Source organism: Carassius auratus, chromosome 37, assembly GCF_003368295.1.
Source record: "Carassius auratus strain Wakin chromosome 37, ASM336829v1, whole genome shotgun sequence".
In the NCBI taxonomy this organism is placed as follows: Eukaryota; Metazoa; Chordata; class Actinopteri; order Cypriniformes; family Cyprinidae; genus Carassius; species Carassius auratus.
Window position 1 is genome coordinate 7,657,958 of NC_039279.1, and position 21,021 is coordinate 7,678,978.

A 21,021-nucleotide genomic window follows, 5' to 3' on the forward strand; every position below is an offset into this window, starting at 1 on the left:
ACATTTATGACCATCTTTATCCCCACTTCATTTAATAGTATGAAAGTGGATGGTGACAAACCATTAGTCGTCAATATCTCATTTAGAACATCATACTGATTAGTGGTGTGTAAATGATGACCAAATTTAACAATTTGGGAAAAATATCCCTTTAACACCAATTCAATCGTATTCGATCTCCAGCCTTTAGCCTCCTTATAACAGAAATATCAGTTCTCCACACAGAAGCGCTTTGGGTTGAGTTTTTTTTTTGGTGATTTTTAATTGTCTAAACAAGCAACTGAACTACTTAAAAAGAGCACTGCGTATCTCAAAATATAGCAAAGTAGAAATATATTTTTAAAGCCTTATTTGCTTATGTGGTACCAACGGAACCTTGACTACAGGAGGATACACTAATGACTCAGGATTTTTTTGTTTTTTATTATTTAATACTATTTTGAAAACATCTATTTTATTTTAATATTATACAGAATAGCCTCTACAGGAGTTGAGCAATAAAATCCCATTTGCTTCAACTGCAGAATAATAAATGACCATCGTGAGTGAATGTACGGTGTATATGTGAGCCCAGGTGAAACAACAAAACAGACTCCATGCTGCATTTTTTTCTTTTATTTATTTAGTTTCCTTTTTTAAAAAACAAGAAGTTCCAAATACTCTGAAACCTGAACCTCAGCACTGACCTCCACCAGCGAATCGCTACAATCAGGGGGAAAAGAACGAAGGTTTCATCAATACATGATCCTAAAATACAGCAATGCATAGAGATCTGGTGAACGTCACCAAACCTGGTTCCCTGCAGATCCCATTACATTGGGTGTAGACCAGAGCGCCAGTCGGGTCGGCTCAAGTGCAATGTTTAAAAAAAAACTAACAAGCCAAAAGGGTTCAAAAGCAAGGGTGTCTATGACATCTCACATTTTTCCTCCATTTAGTTTGTCGATGGAAGGAAAAGTGTGAAACCTGTAGAGCAGAACTAGACCTCATAATGGTTATGAGGTCACAGCTTTATTGAGAAATAACAGTACATGATGCCAAAGATAGGTAGTGGAGTGTACAAACTGGGGTGCTTAAAGTGAAAAATGATCTTAACCAGCATAGACAATTTTTCTAATTGCTAGGCCAAAATATAAATTCTTTTGTTGAGCTGTCGATGATGTGAGAAGTTGATGGCAGGGTCCAGATTGGTCTCTCTGTTGGCAAAGGCAACAATGCCATGTGACGTAAAACATTTGGGTATGAAGAAAAAAATGAGAGCTTAAAATTCAGTGCTTATGAGAGCCTATCAGCCGCAGGAACTGTTTAAATACCATTTGGCATTGGAATATTAAGAAAAAAATGAAGCTATTTAACATAAACATCATGTGCGTCTGGAGTGTTTTGTGTACAGCCTATACACAGTAACGTTGAAGGTGCTAAATTGTGTCTTGTCAAGCAATTAAGACCAAAAGCTACAAACATGAGTCCCAGTGGAGCTGCAGATCTGAACTGTCCAAAAAGTCTGCAGAGAATACACTGGGTGGGGTGTGCGAGCTCAGAGGGGCAAGAACCATACCCCCACTGTTAGAATTGCTGCCCCCTCCTCCCACAGGTATGTCCAGCCAATCCATGCCATCCAAGGTGGGGTCTTCAAAGTCCAGGCTGGCAGGGTGGAGCGAGAAGCTCAGGTCACTGGTGTCCATTGGAGATGAGGGATGGTCCAGAATACTGGAAGTGCTCAGCATTTGATTGTGGAGGTCATCGATTAACGTCAAAGGTCCGTCCGGCTCCACACCGAGAAGAGGGGCACCGGTGGTGCTCTCCAGGAAGTCCTCCAGACGGCCTGTTCCAGAGCAAGGCCTGTTCTGGGTGTCGGGGTGATGTGTGGGTGGCAAGAAGTGGTGCGGAGAAGGAGGTGGGGATGGAGTGGGTGGGCTGGAGGGGAGGTCTGACAGGGAGGGGTCTTGACTGGCTTTAAATCCAGAGGAAATTTCTAAGATATGGAAAGAAGAGAGATTTATTATCATTTTAAAAATATATTCCCACCCTACTGTTCAAAAGTCTGTGGTTGGTATGATTTTTAAAATGTTGAAATGTTAATCAAGTCTGTATTTATTTGATCAAAATACAGTAAAACTATAATTTTTATTTTTTAAAGCAACACTATGTCAATTTTGGCGCTCTAGCGGTTAATAAACAGAACTGCACGCATCGCGCGAAAAAAAGTTCTAACTGGAGCTACTTCTCCAAGTTCATGTCTATGGCGAATCACGCAGGTATGTGTTACTCCGCAGCGGTGACGACCCGAACAGACTATAATAGTCCAAAAATAATCACTTATTATAAATGTACCATAGTGACTTGGGATAAGACAAAAAGGCGGTTTGGTATATTAATTTATGCGGTACTCGCTCATTATATATATTTTGCAAATGTTGAAATGTTACATAGTGTTGAATTTTGTGATGCATTTTTTCCCAAGATTCTTTGATACATAGAAGATCCAAAAGAACGACATTTATTTGAAGCGTTTTGAAATATTTTAAATGCCTTTACTGTCACTTTTGATAAATCTGCTGAATAAGATGATCAATTTCTAAAGTAAAAGGAGCTTTTTTTTTTTTTTTTACCTCCACTCTTCATCAGGATTTCAAACAGATCGTCTATTTGCTGGTTGTTTGAGACATTATCCTGTAAACAGACAAAACACCAATGTTACACACACAAAAAAAAACAGTTTAAACTGAAAAAGTTGAAAGAAAGAACAAACGAAAGAAAAAGAAAGAAAAGAAGAAAGAATGAGAAAGAATGTGAGTAAAGTCCATACTTTGAAATGCTGAGGAGGGTGAGGGTTCGGCTTTGGGGAGGAAGGGGTAAATAAAGTGTGTCGATCAAAAGATGGGCAAATGTCCTCCTAAAATTGATGCAGATGATGGGTGGAGGAAGATTAAAATAAACAACAACTAGCTTTAGTTCAAAACAAAGCAAGATGGAGAAAAAGACAGAAGGAAACTAAAAAATAAGGGCATGGGTATTAATGCATGTGCAATACCTTAAACGAAGGGGGTGAGGAGGGTTTGCTCAGCGTGTTCGATTCCTCACAGAAGAAGGGCTCAAAACTGGCTGGTGCAGACACTGGCTGGCTGGACTCTTTAACAGTTGGAGTTTCCAAGTGGAGCCCTACTTTCTGAACCTGAAAAATGGGAGATTTCAACATGGATCAGCTGATATGAAAAGTCCTATTGATGCATTGCAGATGAGCAAACTTTTACAAATATGTCTTGCAGACAATCTCTGTGATGTACGTGTGCTATCAGGGTGTAAATCAAACTAATCTAATTCAAATTTATTGGAGGTTTACTCTTATAGATTGAAAATAATGCATGCTTATTGTCTCTCATCATAAACTATTTGTACATATCTGCTATACATCTCTGTGTTTCATGTACTTCTGAAGATTTCTAAATCAACAGAGCTCTCTACTTCATGCTATTTTTCAGAACTGTAACAGGTTTGACAAAAGCACGGCCACATGTTATATACACATACTTTGGTGACGGGCTCTCTGACAGCTTGTGATTGATTGGCAGAAGTAGCCATACTAGTAGATGACTGGCTAGGAAGCTTGGTAGGAGTCGACTGCAATCTCTGGAACACAACAAACCAAGAAGTTTGACTATATTTTCCTTCAGGAACAAATCAGCATATTAGAATGATTTCTGAAAGTACATGTGAAACCGAAGACTATAGTGATGGCTGCTGAAGATTCAGCTTTGCTATAAATGGATGCATACAATGCTCTAAATTCAATGCAAAGGGGCAAAGAGATTTTTATTTTAAAGAAATTGCTGTTGAAGGACTACAAAACACCCCCAGAGCTTCTTCCTGAGTTTCCAGACAACACAAACACACTGGATCAGCTAGCCAATGTGAGCCCGACAGTGTACTTCTGAGGGAGGGGCTTAATACAACCAGGAACAGAACTTTTTGATGAGAACAGAAAAAGCAATGAAGAATAAAAGGTAAAATGTGAATATAATGCGTTTTTTGTTTTGTTTTTTTAACTGCACCCCATAAACACAATGTAGCCATTGAAAAAAGCTGATCAACCACCCCTTTAAAATTAATACAAGTCATTTTAAATTAAAATAATATTTCACAAACTTAATTGAAAACATGAGAAAAATACCTAACCAAACCTTGAACGGTACTGTATATAAAATAATTTTTTTTTAAGACAAACTGTGGTTTAGTCACCTGTAGAGTAATCCATCCATTGGATTTGCTCTGAGGAGATTTTCCAGTCAGGCTGTCCACACTATTACTGGTGAGTGCAATCAGATAACGGTTTCCATTACTGTCAGTGACCAACGTGGGAGTGGGATGAGCTTTCAGGAGATCCAGTGGGAAAGATGTAGTAATTGGAGTACTAGACTGCTGGTTGACGATCATCTGTGAAAAAAAAAGTATATATATATATTCAATTATATATAAAATGTAAAACAGTGGCAGGAACTACATGAAATAAAAAGGCATACAATACCATTCAAACAAACGGAGCTGGAAATGTTGCTGACCTGTGTCTGTACCTGCTGCTGTGGCTGATTTTGTGGCTTCGGCTGCTGCTTCTGATTGCTTTGTTGCTGCCTCTGCTGGATGATGAGCTGCTGCAGCTTTTGTTGCTGCTGCTGATGCAGTACCTGCGTCTTCTGTTGCTGCTGCAACTGAGTCTTTTGCTGCTGTTGTAACAGAGTCTTCTGTTGCAGTAACTGTGCCTTCTTCTGCTGCTGCAGTAACTGTGTCTTCTGCTGCTGCAGTAACTGTGTCTTCTGCTGCTGCAGTAACTGTGCCTTCTGCTGTTGCTGCAGCAGCTGCATTTTCTGCTGCTGCAACTGTAACACCTGTGTTTTTCCTTGCTCTTGCTGCAGTTTCAGTGGTTCATTTTGCTGCTGCTGATGTTGCAATAACTGTGTCTTCTGTTGCTGTACACCTGGTACGTCCACCAGCATTTGCTGCTGCTGCTGCAGCCGGTGAATTTGCTGCAGTTTGAGTAGAGTCTGCTGCGAACACTGCGTCTGGATCTTCTTCTGGGGCTGGACTTGCTTCAGCAGGTCCTCTGTTGTGTCCATTTCATCCTTAATCTCTTCCTTTACCTTCACTTCCACACCGTTAGACAGCAATGGTATTTCAGCGTTACCCGTGTTGTCCGTTATGTCTGCGGCTGCTCCACGCTTACCCTGCTCCAGCTGAGAGCGCAGGGTCTCCACCAGCCTCTGCTTCTGTCTAAGCATCCGTGTCAACTCCTCGATCTGCTTGTCCTTCTCTTGAAGCATTTGGTCTTTGTTCAGAGGAGACACAGCAGATCCTGTTGCTGCCACGGGACCTGGATCCTGAGACAGCGGACCTGGGTGAGAAAGGCTGCAGGAGGACTGCATCTGCCCATGAGACTCCTCTTTAATTGGGGAGGGGTGGTCTGGAGAGGGGTGCAGGCTGAGCTGAGTGAGAGGCGAGGAAACCTGTGAATGGAGAAACACAAGTTATTAAAAGAACGTAAACACTGAACTAAAATAGAAAAGAAATAATGATAGCTTTAAGCATCACAACATATGAAACATTACTCTTGAGATCTGCTAAATACTACTAAAGATTAGCATTAGCATGATTTAAATGATCCGTGTTTTTAAAGTTTTAAAGTATCCACAGATTTTTTTACCATTTCATCACAGACCTACCATTTCTCCAAACACATCCCCATTGCAGCTTGCTTCATCAGGACTCAATGCAGCCAGAGAGCGGTCAGAGGGGGTCGGAGATGCAGGAGGAGAGGAGCTAGTGCTGCTGAAGCGCATGATTTGAGGTGGAGTGCTGTGGACCCGGGTGGTAGCCGTTACAGGAAAGGCTGACAATGGAACAACTGTATCTTTCGGGGCTTGATGTGGGGCGGCACCAGATGACTGAACTGACACCTGTGGTAACTGAGCAGGGCCGGGTTTTGTAGCTGCAGCCCCTGCGGCTGATGAACCATTCTGCTCCTGGTAGTTCTTCAGTCGTTCGATCAGATCATTCTTAGTGCCCGATACTGTCAAACCCCTCAATTTGAGCTCATGTTTAAGTTCAGCAACCTGACAGAAGAGAGATGAAGAAAAATCAGTTTGTCATTATCCACCATAGAGTGAAAAAGTTGAGATCTGGAAGGAACAATCTGCATCATTTCCCCCAAAGTTTGTAACATTGTGATTCATTTCAGAGCTAGTTGGTTTATCAAAATTGTCAAAATTAATGGTCAGTGTTATTGCTTTAGTGTAAGTAAATAAATTACAACTGTTACCCACTTTGAATTCATCCAGGTTTGCAGGTAAAGTGCTGGGCTTAGCTCCTCCCACTGTAGGCTGGCTCTGACGATTGGGCCCATTGTGATTGGAGGAGACTGTAGAGCACGTGGAAAAAGTCTGGGAAGGGGAGGGGCCTGGATTGCTGGATGTTTGCTGCTTTTCAGCAGGAAGTCTGGATTTGAACAGATTTTTTTTGTTTGTTGATAAATCTGTTGTATGCACACTTCTCAAGCATGGTGGCTCAAACTAGTTTTGCCTCAGAACTCCGTTTATGCAACCTACGTTTAATTTTGGGTCATATTTTGTTTTACTTCACATAGTTTTGTCTATTTTGTAGACAAATAACTGTTTCTTGATCAGCATAGAAGTATGATTTCTGACTGCTGAAAATTCAGCTTTGCATCACTGGAATAAATGACATTTTAAAACAGATATAAACAGAAAAAAGCTAGATAGATTGCAATAAAGTTTGCAGTATTACTGTTTTTTTTTTAATCATATAAATACATTAAGAGAAAAAATCTTACCAACCCCATACACGAACATAAAATGCACATACACAATTATTCACAACACAGTAAATAAAGTCTCCATATCCAGTGTGGTTGTACTCACTTTGGAGGTGCGGGTAAGATAGTGTGGTAGTTGTAGTGCTGCTGTTGCTGGTTAATGATCTGAAGCTGAAGAAAGAGCTGCTGCTGGTGGAGGATCTTGGCGTACGAGGAGTCCAGTTCAGGAGGCGGCTCCCGGTCGTTCTTCTGGTCAGGTGGGATATACTGGTGATATTTGAGTTTCTTCACTTTGGGCTTGTTATCTTTGGGTTTCTTGGATCGTTGTGATGTCCGATCCGTGCTGGACTTGGACTGCTGCTTATGTTGCGGGCAAAGCAAAGAAAACATTAGTGATGAAATCACATTAGTATTGGTTTAGACTGAAAAATTTAACTAATGATAGGTTTGATGGCTTTCACTTTACCTTTGCATGTCCTGTTGGTGGACGGGAAGAGTTTGTCATGTTAGTTTCACTGGTTAGATGCCGTGGTGGAGAAACATTGGATACAACGAGAGGAGGAGGAGGGGCCTGAGTGAGGAACTACAATAAACACACTGGTTAAACACAGTATGTATGGTATGGTCTTAAATGCATTTTCTACATTGTCCTCTCTGTTCTTAACCTTGCAGATGTTGCTTTGTGGCTTATAATGAAGTAATTTAAAATACAAAACTATTTAAAGGGACAGTAATCTTTAAAATACAAATGGTAAAAAGCAGCTTGAACATTCTGCTAAATCGATCTATTAATGTACAAAGAAAGAAAAAAATAATACATGTTTAAAACAACATGACGACATGCTGGGATGAATGGAGCCTTTAAGTGTAGAGCAGTGCTGCCCTCTAGCTGAAAGCACAAAAGCAATATTCTATTCATCTTTATACTGAACAACTGAAACAGCAGTATACCTGAGTGGGTGAGAGGTCTCCATTCATTTTCAGCACATCAGACGGGGAGTGTTGAGGGGCTAGACCCAACGGAGAGTCCTGACTGCACTGGGGGTCCGGTGATAGGGCATCACTACTGTCCTCGTCCAGTGAGGAGCTCTCACCCTTCGGAGACTCTGTACCTGAAAATACACGTAAGAAAATGGTTGTCTGATCTGTGCATGGACAGACAGAAGTCTGGTTCACAGTACACCTAAGTTCACTCAGATTCCGTCATTCATTACTCACCGTCATGTTCCAAACTGATACATTTTTAATAAGCTATAAGTTTCTGTGCCTCCATTGAAAGTTCAGGTAACTAAAACTTAGAAGATCCAAAAAAGCCATTAAGATGCCATAAAAAAATTCCATATGAATCAGGTGGTTTAATCCAAGTTTTGTGAAAATGGTTTGGAACAACATGAGGGTGATTAAATGATGACAGGATTTTCATTTTGGGGTAACTATCCTTTTAAGACATCGACGACAGTGAAACTTCACTTATATTTAACAGAATAAGTGGTGCTTGAGTTGTGAGTGAGACTTTTAAGTGAACAAACTGACAAATATATACAATTAAAATGCCAAGGAATGTTATTGACAATACATGTAGGTACAAGTTTCCTCTTTCATTGTCAACTTTGCAAATTTTAGATTTGCACCGTTGTCATTTATAGAGAAACTGCTCATGGTGTTTATACAGTAACACTGACAAAGCTGACAGTGCTATACAAGCACATGCAACATAAATGCTGTTTTTGACAGTGGTTACAGACTTACCAATGAGCGTGTGCACAGGGATTATGTTCTTGTGGATGAGTTCGATGGGTCCAGGGCGGTGGGAGATCTTATCATTGAGATCATCTGCCAGTCGGGCTCTCTTCAGCTTCAGCTGCTTGGCCTGCAGTGAGGGCTCAGCTGAGGTCTCTGTGAGTGACATAAATATATTCATTAACAAATGAATCACTTCCTTTAAATGTAAATACCACCTAAATTCTCCTCTGAGAGTCTACTGACTCAATTAGTATTTTTGCATGCTGATCAACTACCCGTTCCTCATTGTTACAGAAATGGAAAAAATACTAAGGAATATAGAAGCTATAACAGGAATAAGGCTTGGGCTATGGACCCTTTTACTGTGCAGAATGTCCATTGAAAGAGGAAGAAAATGCATAGCAGAAACATGACTTGCAATTGAATAAATTATTTTGTATTACTCCGTTTTCATATTTAAGAGAGAATGATGTGACCCTCACCTTCGAGGATGTGCATTCTGACCAGTTCTGACCTCTCTGGCCGACTCCTGATCTTCCTCTTCAGGTAATCCTCAGTCTGTACCATTAAAAGAGAAAACAAGTGTCAATCAAAGATGACAGATGTTTTTTTCAAAAGGAAAAAGACAGTCACTCACGCGTGCTCTCTCCAGACTTTTCAACTGTTCATGGAAGGCAGCTGGACTCTTCAATGCTAGAACAGAGACAGAGAAAGTCTTACTTTCTTATGTTCAGTCATAGGGATGTCCATTTGGGTCATTGTAACTGCCAGGTACACTACAAATTAATTAAGCGATTATTTAGGTTTGAAAGCAGGAGAACACCAAAATGCTTTTTGTACATAATACATTTGGAACGTTTTTACTCAATCACTGCCATGACTTCCAAGTTTTCAAATAGTCATGTCTCTGTTCCCACTTGTTTCCCTTAATGAATTGTATTTGATATTGAGGAACTATGCAAGAAGACTAGTTTTTAAATGTCATACATAAAGGTCATCCATTTAAAAAGAGAACATCCCCTTATATTAGATGGGCTCAAATCACCTGCTGAAAGAACAAAGGAAGTTCAGTGTGTATATCCATCTGCCTGAAAATGCACTTAAAATAACAGTTATTTTTTTATTACTCTTTACTTTTTCAAAAATTGTATTTTTTGCTAAATAGTTTGCCTCTGGTCATCTTTGAGTATACCAGTATATTCCTAAATTGGTAGAAACTGTACCTGTACAGTGTATGTACATTATACTGTATTTACTATCACAACAGCAGACATTTTTTTCTTTAAAAATAGGGGGAAAAAACAAAAACAAGGACAGTAAACTGCACATGTGATTGAGCTGTAATATGAAATGAATAACAAAGTAAGATTGTGATGTAACAGCTAAGATTGGGTAACTAAGTTGAAATTTCTGAAACCACATGTTAGGGTCAGCAGTGATCTGCCTCGTCTCTCTGCAGCAGAGACTCTCAAAAATAAACCAAAAGTACTGTGCAAAGTCTGGGGTCGGTATGGTTTTGTCCGCATAATCGAATGATTATCATCATTTTTCTTGTAACTTAATGAGATTACGCTAAATATTTAATTTAATTTCTCAACTGTAACTAGTTTTTTTATTCTCGAAACACGAGTTTCTCGAAATTTCATTCTCAAGATTTTAATTCGATATTTTTCTTGAAATTGAACGAATTTAATCTCGGATTAGAATTAATTTTAATCTTGAGATTTTTGTTTACATTTATTATTATTATTGCTTGGCCCTAATCCTTTTCCGTACTGAACTGTAGAGTTTAATGTGGATAAATCACATTAAAAATGTTTGGAAAATTGACATAACCTGCATTGTGACGCAAATGTGAATAACATTTTTTGAAAAACAAACTTTCCCTTAATATAAATTTAATCTAAAATCCTTGGTGAAAAATTCAGTTGACACGTTATGCGTCAACTACTCTCATTCAGTTACAAAATTACCGTTACAAAATCATGTAATCCTGCAGGCTTCTATGTGGAGCAATGAAAAAAGTATTTTGTTAAGTGGAATTGTCAATAAATACTGCAACACAAGTGTTAAGGGCTGTTTACATTTTTGGCTGTCGTTTAAAGAGCAAAGCTAGAGCTGCTTAAGCACTTCCTCCTTCCCACAGAGGCCACACAGACAGTACAGTGTGAAGACAGCAAATCCTCTTGCCTGATGAGCAGAACATAGAATAAGGAAGTGGAAACAATAGGGGAAGTAGATCCACCTGATAAAGCAACAACGGGCTCTTTCACAATGACTGTGTGTTGGCAATCAAGAGTCAAGAGATCATGCCAAACCACATCTAGAGAATAGTCCCATCCATTAATGCCTGCTGGAGCCTATAAACAAAATACAAGTTTTTGCTGCTATATGCAGCCTAATGCATAAACTGGCAGGAACATAGATAAGCTCACGATTATTGCTTTTGAATGGGTGTCGATTACTACATGAGCACTGTTGAAATATTTTATGTCATTGTCGATTTGTGCAGAATGAGCTGCTGGGAATGTAGCAATATCCTTCATAGTAGCATGAAATACATGTGGCCATTGCTGCACCACAACAGCTAGTTACTCATTGACATACTCGACCATAGCGAGAGTCTGCATATCCTTGTGGCTATACTGTATAACATAAATATCTCAGAATGCTGTCATTATACCTAGCTTTGAATATACAGTATCCTCATAAAGTGTTTGGACACTCTGGTCACGCTTAATATCTGAATGTCACTAGATTAATTTATACATATTTGAGCGTGACTTGAATGTCCAAATACCTTATGAAGCAACTATAAATACAGCATTCCTAGAATCAACCTATCAATTCTTTGCAATCTGCTTGTGCTGTATGTAAATGCACATATGCACATGTGTGATGCTTGGCATAGCCAGAAGAGTAAAATCAGACTTACGAGGCATGATTCCTTGGCTGACCAGCTCCTCTCGCGTCCTTCTCTGTTGTAGTTTGAGCTGAAGAACTGCATTGAGAGAGAGAGAGGAAAAGGGTTCAGATAAAGAGAATGACAGATTTGAGATTCACATCAGGACAGCTGCACTATAGCATAAGTCAGGACAAGAGCTCGAAAGGGCCCTCTTTCAGCTTCTTTCTAAGTAAAGAGCGAATGCTGAGGGGAGGGACTGTGAGTGTTTAGGTTGTTTGGGTTGGTTTTCATACTTCCCGTTTAACCACACTCAACTACTTTCCTGAATTCAAAAAGTGTGACTGAGATGCAATAGGCGTTCTCCAAATCAGGAACTTGCGTGCTGGCACAACACAGTTGTGCAATGATTATATAGAGGGTGGTGTGTAGGCAGCATGAGATATTTGTTATTGTTATTGCTTTGTTCAGTGAAAGAAAGCCGTTACAGTATTATTATGTCAAATTCCACGTCAGGAGGGGTGTGGCCCAGGACGCTTTAGAGGCAAACGTGCACCTGCCAGTCCTGACACAATGATGTCATCAACCACATGGCATTGCTTTATGTGCACTAGTCAGGGGCTCTATCCCCAGACGTTGTGACTGTGAAGGTCAAAGACACCAGAACATCATCTGCACATGCCAAGAACCGCCAAACACTCCTTTTTGTTATATAAACCAGAAATAAAATAAAGGTTTTTCCATTGACATCCATGACTCCATGAAGAACCTTTAACATCCATAGTAACTGTATGGTGGTCAGCTGTGAGGATGTGAACCCTGTGCTTTTAAATCAGCGCTACTTTTTGGTCGCAAGTTCCCATAAAATCCTAGAACACCCACTCCAGTTCTCACTTGCAAAATGATTACAAAAAGTTTCGCAATTTCTTCTAAATTCTTCCTATTCCCACTTCACTTTAACAACCATTTTTGACCACCCCCTCCCTAGAGCTATTACTGGACCCACTGAAGAAGAAACACAAGCCCTCTCTCGCACCTCTCCGAGAACCTGGCTTGATGCTGTAAATCAATCAGACACGTTTAAATGCCAACACTCTCTCCATCGTCTCCTCGCCAGCCTGGAAAATTCCGTGGGAGACCTGGAAAGTGTGGCGTCAACATCCGGGTCTTGAAACAAAAAGGAAAAAAGAACAACGAATCATGCAGGCAACTGGGTTAATCCAAGAGCCTGTGTGTCTGGGGTCTTAATTAAACACGCCTCTTGCTGACTGGCCTCTGGCACAGTTTACAGGTCAACCGGTGCTCGCTCTTGGCTCGGTACGAGCAGCTGGGGTGATCTCACCACCAAGTCACTAGAATAATCAGTTCTGACATGTTAAGACTCGGGATAAGCGCCAATGAAGCTAAATTCAGTGTATTAGGTTAGATGCACACCTGGAGGGTGCTTTATTTAGACTCTATAAAAGCATAGAAACAGCAATCCCCACCTTCTTTGAGGCAATGATAAGCATGTCTGTCACAGTCCAGAGTCACAGACAATTTATCTTCACCGTTTTGGACTGGTTGATCCTCAAAAGAAGAAGTATCAATATGAAGGCAGTGGTTTGTGTCCAGCATGTTTGGATCCAGTATTGAAAGTCTCTTGAAATGTTGAAAAGTCAAAACTGATATTCCATTGGTGGTCCAAAACGAGGAACACGGATTTTACAGCACAAGATTTCCGTAACCGTTGTTAGTCCACAACAATGTATTTACAGCGTTTCAAATCACAGAATTGGAGAAGAGACGGCTTCAAAACAGACTCTGTTTCTTCCTCCAAAATCTAATCCTTGCTTTTGTTCTCAAAGTTGGATGCAGAGGCTCTACAGCTGCATTACGCAGAGTCAGAAAATGAAGCTAACGCACCTAACGGTGAGGACAGCAGAGCACAGAGCCTGCTCTGCACTGAGCAGAAGACATTCACAGAACAGCGTGTCTCTCACTCTCAAACAGAGGAGGGTCTGCTGAGTGCCAATGACTGCTCGCTTCAGCTCAGCTGTTGCCTCTCTACAATCTGGCAGACCCCCATTCACCCCCTCAGCTCTTTTTCACTGGTTCATTAGGCTAGCATATATATATATACATATGAACTAGCATTCAAAAGTTGAAATGCTCTTATTCTGTTAAGGCTGCATTTATTTGATCAAAAATACAAACAGTAATTTTGTGTATTATTATTAGAAATGTAAGTTCTCTGTTTTAACATACTTTCAATTGTAATTTATTCCTTTGATGTGTTTTCAGCGTCACATGATCCTTAAGAAATCATTCTAATATGTTGATTTTGTTCTCAAGTAACATTTCTTATCGTCAAAGCTGAAAACCACTGTGCTGCCTAATATTTTTGTGGAAATCATGACTTCTTCAGTATTCTTTGTTCGAAAGTTCAAAACAACAACATGAATTTGAAAAGTTTGCTAGTGCTGTTGCAAATAAAATATGTATTATAAAGACCAAAGCTAATTCAAATGAAGTAAACAAATTAAGTATATTCACATTATATTCCAACTTACACAGTTTATTTTCTTTCAGGGTCATGGAAATGTTCTTCCATTGTTAGTGTTTTAGAATAAAAATATTGCAGTTCTCATTAACAGTAACAACACTTTCAATTATATACAGAGAAAACATTTCTTCTTAGTTCTTTTATATGGTCACAAACTAGAAGCTTCTAATCTTGTTTCTGGCATGCAAATCAAGTGAAATTATTATTTTTATTTTTTTCAAAAATCAGAAACAGATTAACCCTCTTGCATGTAACAGCCAACACATAGTTCACATTTCACGAGGTATTTAATACAGAAAAATGTCATGGACTCTAAGAAATGGTGTCATGTGGTGCTCCCGGGACTCCTGATGACATCATCAGAGAGAGCGAAAGGAAGGAGGTCACAGGACAAATGTAGGTCTCCTTTGACCTTTCCTTTCTTTCTGGCAGATAAAGCACAGGAGTTTGCCCGTCAGGGCTCGAGAGGCTCACATACATCACACATGTTTGACTGTTGGCGAACCCCCTCATCCCCCCACCGGGTCCGCTCTCAGTTTTAAATAGTAAGGCCAGCTGGCCAGAAGGCTCTATATTCAGCTCAGTATCACCTGTGCAAGCACTGGATAGGGTTACCCACTGCTATCCCAGCGATACACACATTTTCTAACAAATGCACGCCAAAACAGAATTCCAGAAAGTGAAACGCTAAAGGACGGCTACTGTAAAAAAAAAGATATATACATACTTTGTGATTCACAGAAGTCAGTCATACAGGTTTGGAATGACATGATTTGTGTGAACTCTCCCTTAAGAAGTCCTGCATGGGTTAACAAGGTGGCAGGAAAATTTCAGATCACTCAGCATTTAATAAATACCTTCTGGCCACTGAATATTCGGTTCAGATTAAATACGCTAATGTAAACACTCATATAATCTTTCTATATTATGGGGAAATGAAGACCACTATTCACAGACCCCCTAGAGACTAAAACATTACCACGATCTGCTTTTAGCCCACCAGCTCATTGCTGTCATCATCACTTGGTGAGAATTCACAGCAGTTGACGCTCATGCTGTAATTGACTACAAGGGCCCAGCACTGCGAGGTGATGACTGACCACAGAGGAAGTCTATTGTCAGCCTGTATGCTACACCCAAAAAGTTGACACGAACAAAACACCACCTTTATCAAATAAAGCATCATAGATAATAAAGTCAAAGCTCATCGGGCTCTCAGACAGATCTAAAATACCGAGTTTTTGCAGCTGCCATGTACGCTTTTATATTTAAAACATTATTTTAAGATTAACTTAACCCATAACCACCACTAGATATTTTGAAATATATATTTAAAGTCATGAAAACCATCTCCACAGTCTTAAAAAGGAGAGGCTGATTTTCTATTGCATTCACGCTGCTGATTTTGAGAATCATTTTCTGCCCTCTTCTGGATGTTTGTACCACGTTTAAACACTTTTCTGCTGCTATTTTCCTTTCTGCTTTCAATCACCCACTGAAAAACAACGTCATTGTTACTCAACTTCCAACACTAGCCAGAAAAATAGGCCCTAGCAGACCGGTTTCCATGCAGTCTACATTTCTACAATGATGCAAGGGATCGCACTACCATAAAGTCATCATAATCATACGCACATGAGAGGACGGTAACACTTTACAATACGGTTCCATTAGTTAATGTATTAGTAAACTATGAACAATACATTACAGTATTTGTTCATAGGTAGTTCATGTCAATTCACAGACCATTACCTAATGTCAACAAGCACAGCTTTTGATTTAAATAACACATTAGTAAATGATGAAATTAACATTAATAAATGGTGTAGAAGTGTTGTTTATGCCTAGTTAATGTCAACTAAGTAAAATTAACTAATTAACCTTACTATAAAGTGTTACTGAGATGATTATAACTCAAATACCTTATATCTCCTCAATTTGATTCAAATATGGCGCCACTACTAAGTTTTCAAAAGAGTGAAAAAGTGAAGGAATGAGTAACAGTTTACGGTAAATCAGGTCAGCTGCCTGGCGCGAGTAATACAAGCAACTAAAGTGCAGAAGGAACGTCAGATTGAGCTCAGTAAATGAGGTTATGGGTGGAAAGAGAGCGAGAGGGAGAGAGATGAGTGAAAAAGAGAGGCTCGTGTCCAAGCTCTCCTGTTTTTGTGAGCCTGTTACATAACATCCTTCTGAACTCATTTCATCCAAACCGCTCTACCTCCTGCCCTACTTTCGAGCATCTCCGCAAATCATGACTCTTGGTTTTATCATGTTTGACATTTTCACATGATATTCCATCCTGCCGTTACAGATAAAACAAATGGTATTTTGTTCCATTCCCCTGTTGCCTTAAAGCCTATTGGATAATATTAATACACAAACACAAAATTCTGAGTGTCATATACAATGCATCTCGCTTGTGAAAAACATTTACTTGTAAATCTCTCAGTCAATCATTGGACAGCATCACATTATATAACTGGCCTCCCACAATACTGTTAATATACTGTAATCTTACTGATCTACCTTACAAACTATCAGAATTTTTTATGTTTTGCATATTTTAGCTTAGTTTAAAATGGTTTCTTGTTCCTTAGGTATTAGCTCCATATTCTCCTATACTTATTATATAGCTATTATATAGCTTTTACTGTGTGAACCATAAAAGCCTAAAGCATGAAATATGATACTTTTTTTTAGACTATTCTTTCATGTTATGCTTTCAAATGTTAAACCATATCTCAACCAGAAGTGACGCAATAAAGCAACAAAACAGCTGCACAACATAAACTGAATAAACCAACAACTACATACATCCATAAATAGAAAACAAAAGTAATATTGCATTACTTAAAAAGCTGAAATTTAAATATATTACTTGCTACTGCATATTTGTTATCGGATAACAAAAACAAAGTAAAAAGCAATAGCAAATATTGTTGCACATGGCGTAGGAGTTCATTCATTCATTCATTCTGCTGAACATTTGTCACACTGGTTAGGACACCGTTTTAATGATCTGTATAGACAATATAGATGACATTTAAGTAATTGCCATAAAACAATGAACATTCTTTTAAACTTGAAAAATCACTGCAGCAACGCCTGAGTATTTCAACCTGGCCGGTCACGACTTGTTAGCCTGTTAAGGGAGAGTCGCTAAGTTATGTCACACAGTTCATTATCTTCTGTGTTCTTTTTAAACATGTCACTTTATCAAAACACAATCTGACTTTACACACTACTTTGACTGTTTTAGTTACTACAGAAAATGAATGAGAGTCAAAGCATATACAGTGGGGCTCGAAAGTTTGGGCACCCCTTGCAGAATCTGTGAAAATATGAGTAATTTTCAAAAAATAAGAGAGATCATACTAAATGCATGTTATTTTTTATTTAGTTCTGTCCTGAGTAAGATTTTGTACATAAAAGATATTAACATTTAGTCCACATGACAAAAACATTGCTGAAATTATTAAAATAACCCCACTCAGAAGTTTGGGAACCCTTGGTTCTTAATACTGTGTTCTGTTACCTGATGATCCTCGACTGTCTTTCTGTTTTGTGATGGTTGTGCATGAGTCCCTTGTTTGTTCTGAACAGTTAAACTGAGCAGCGTTCTTCAGAAAAATCTTTAAGGTCCTGCAGATTCTTCAGTTTTCCAGCATCTTTGCATATTTGAACCCTTTCCAGCAGTGACTGTATGATTTTGAGATGCATCTTTTCAGACTGAGGACATTTGAGGGACTCAAACACAACTATTTGAAAAAGATTCAAACATTCACTGATGCTCCAGAAGGAAACAAGATGCATTAAGAGCTGGGGGTGAAAACTTTTGGAATTTGAAGATCAAGGTAAATTGTACTTAATTTGTGTACCGGGAAACATACAAGTATCTTCTGTTGCTTACGGAGGGCAGAACTAAATGGAAAAACATTACATTTCGACAAAATAAGACAAATTTGGCCATCTTCATCGTGTTGAAAAGTTTTCACCCCCAGCTCTTAATGCATCTTGTTTCCTTCTGGAGCATCAGTGAATGTTTGAATCTTTTCAAATAGTTGTGTTGGAGTGCCTCAGTTGTCCTTAGTGTGAAAAGATGTATCTCAAAATCATACAGTCACTGCTGGAAAGGGTTCAAATATGCAAAATTGCTGGAAAACTGAAGAATCTGCAGGACCTTAAAGATTTTTCTGAAGAACGCTGCTCAGTTTAACTGTTCAGAACAAACAAGGGACTCATGCACAACCATCACAAAACAGAAAGACAGTCGAGGATCATCAGGTAACAGAACACAGTATTAAGAACCAAGGGTTCCCAAACTTCTGAGTGGGGTTATTTTAATAATTTCAGCAATGTTTTTGTCTTGTGGACTAAATGTTAATATATTTTATGTACAATATCTTACTCAGGACAGTACTAAATAAAATATAACATGCATTTAGTATGATCTCTCTTATTTTTTGAAAATTACTCGCATTTTCACAGATTCTGCAAGGGGTGCCCAAACTTTCGAGCCCCACTGTGTATATATATATATATTCACCAAATTCTGAACACGTCATCAGTTGTAAATTCCATGGAAATCCACCAGGATGCAATTTATTCTGCTACAAACGTTTCTCTCTTTATATAAACATGTGCAATTAACTTACAACTGATGTGAGTGGTTTCCTCATGTTTCTGTGTTTACGGCCAGAAGCTCCAACATAAACATTCAAACTAAATTATAAGCATTTGGAGGATTGATATCACTTCAGATAAGAGCATTTTTTCAAGTCTCTTGAAGAAAAGTACAGTAAAAACACAATATTGTAAATCATTGCAATTTAAAAATGTGGAAAAACCATTTCCTAAGTATTTCCTAAATATTTCCTAAGATTAAAATCTAAATAAAGTGCAATTTATTAGTCAAATCTGAATTTTCAGCATCATTACTCCACACTCTTCAGTCATACATGATCCTTCAGAAAACATCCTAATATGCTCATCTGGTGCTTAAGAATTTTTTTTTTTAACAATGATGAGAACAGCATTAAGTGCTGCTTTATATTTTTTTAGAAACTGATAAACAGAAATCTCAAAATAACAGCTTTTATTTGAAACTTTTGTAACGTTATAAAAATGCTGTCATTTTTGACCAATTTAATGCGCCCTTGCAGAATAAAAGTACTGGTATACCTAGCTTTAACTAGAAATTCGGATCATGTTATGTTACAGTTAATTTATATATTATATGTATTTGTACATTGACTTTAGTTGTTGGTTTTTCTATACAGATGTGGTGCACTGGAATAAGCAAACAGAACTGTGGATGTCTAGCTGACAAAGCACTTTTCATAGCTTTTCGAGTGCATTATTGTTTCTGGCATACTGCACTTGAGCAAATCAAATAAATCAAAGCAGCTAACCTGATGTAATCTTATAAAGGCCACTGGTTCTGTCTGTGCCTGCAAGTACATACTTTTTTCCTTAACAACTAAGCCAGAGAATTTTAGTAAGCTTCCTTGTTCCTGGAATACCCATTCATCCTGGTGTCAGCCTTGTCATTTTATCATCGTCGCCACAATGAGCATGGTGTGTTTTCCAGTGTTATGATTCACCTGACCTGTTAGTATGCAAGACAGAAGATAAACCTAGAGGCTGCTGTGGGTCGTGTCTAGTTAATGCAAACAGCCAATGGCTCTTTTTTCCTCTATTCCTCCCTCCATTCTGTTTTGTTCAGGGCCTGTGTAAGCATGCTGGAGTTAAACTTGGCAAGCAATCTTAAAATATTACATAACAGAACACCACAGAGCAACCCAGAGACAATCAGTGCAAAACCCATAGCAGAGTAACAGCGCTCTGGAAACCAATGATGATGCAATATGACTTGCAAATCATACATTTCCACAGGACTAACGGTCTAAATCTTGACCATTTATACAGAAACATCACTGTTAGCCAAAATTAACTGTGGCAGTGGGACTGAAAACGACCTGAGAGCGTCGATCAATCCATCAGTTGCACTTAAAAAACAATGTTAGGATCTCATGGCGACTGGTACCCAAGTCACAAAAAGTTCATATAACTGTTCTTTTATCCAGTATCTAATGTCAAGGCACCACATCTGGAGGAGTGGGGTCTCACAGATAATCAATCCCCCTTTAAGCTGACTTTTGCCAGGACTCTGTCAAACCTCACTGCCCAAGAGCTGATTTATAACACCCCATCAAACATGGCATGGTAACTCTGTACGTTTCCTTGTCTTGTTGACCCAGACATACGGTCCCAAAAGGAGTCTGTTCTTTTCCTCAAAGCTCTGAGCTCCACTGCCATACCTCAGGGAGAAAACAGCTGGTTTTAACAACAGAGAGAAGAAAAACTCCAATCCATCATTGACGCGTCCCACCCCTTCCAGCTGGAGCAATTCCAGGGTGAGCTCTCCACATATCGGTTTCTATAGTGTGTCATTTGGAAGAATTTCACTTAAAAGTATGAAAGCAACAAAACATTAAAAGAAAGCAAATAGTACAAGTTAGTGTGCTTTGACACTCTGGTGTGTCCAGGGGGCGTGTCACAGGAAAATTAATGTTTTTAGGTTATATATTCCATTCTTTCGGTTTCTTAGTAAAGTTTTATGCATAAATGAGTATCCTACTAAAGTTGCTGTGATGTTCAGGACATCGGAGTAAATATAGTTTAAATATAAAATTAAAACGATGAAGAAGAATTTGTCAAGATCATGGATCTAGTTCGAATTAAAAGCGAATATTCATGGGGAATAACTAACCAGTTCCATTCCTCAACTGTTTGATTACGCCGATATTTATATGAAAACTGAAGACCAATTATTTTACATATAAACTAAAATGTTTAAAATCTTTAATAGCTAAACACCTCGGAGTCAGTTGCTTGGGCTCAGGATTGAGTGAATGTTGTGGTTTAATGAGACCTCAGTTCAAACAGCAATAAATCCTTTGCAAGACTTCGCAAACATCAGGCTTATCTATTAAACTGAAGTTG

The 21,021-nt window shown here is 38.8% G+C and overlaps 1 protein-coding gene across 6 annotated transcripts in view; it reads right to left on the bottom strand.

Annotated features, from left to right (window-relative positions):
- Positions 1 to 600: 600 nt before the first annotated feature.
- The window catches only part of LOC113056061 (MKL/myocardin-like protein 1), a 32,439-nt gene continuing 12,018 nt past the window's right edge, over positions 601 to 21,021 (bottom strand). For 2 of the 6 annotated variants that reach the window (XM_026222532.1, XM_026222536.1), the window contains 16 exons: positions 11,502 to 11,567; positions 9,204 to 9,259; positions 9,049 to 9,124; positions 8,573 to 8,719; positions 7,775 to 7,935; positions 7,290 to 7,406; positions 6,930 to 7,180; positions 6,315 to 6,486; positions 5,715 to 6,104; positions 4,560 to 5,498; positions 4,240 to 4,434; positions 3,532 to 3,630; positions 3,035 to 3,175; positions 2,810 to 2,896; positions 2,613 to 2,673; positions 601 to 1,975 (listed from right to left, as the gene is read on the bottom strand). In XM_026222532.1, coding sequence (XP_026078317.1) covers positions 1,455 to 1,975; positions 2,613 to 2,673; positions 2,810 to 2,896; positions 3,035 to 3,175; positions 3,532 to 3,630; positions 4,240 to 4,434; positions 4,560 to 5,498; positions 5,715 to 6,104; positions 6,315 to 6,486; positions 6,930 to 7,180; positions 7,290 to 7,406; positions 7,775 to 7,935; positions 8,573 to 8,719; positions 9,049 to 9,124; positions 9,204 to 9,259; positions 11,502 to 11,567 — 3,479 coding nt within the window. In that variant the 3' untranslated portion in view covers positions 601 to 1,454. Of the gene's footprint in view, positions 1,976 to 2,612; positions 2,674 to 2,809; positions 2,897 to 3,034; positions 3,176 to 3,531; positions 3,631 to 4,239; positions 4,435 to 4,559; positions 5,499 to 5,714; positions 6,105 to 6,314; positions 6,487 to 6,929; positions 7,181 to 7,289; positions 7,407 to 7,774; positions 7,936 to 8,572; positions 8,720 to 9,048; positions 9,125 to 9,203; positions 9,260 to 11,501; positions 11,568 to 12,955; positions 13,422 to 21,021 lie in introns of those variants that run through there. The other 4 variants (XM_026222534.1, XM_026222533.1, XM_026222531.1 and 1 more) reach the window with 4 other exon arrangements.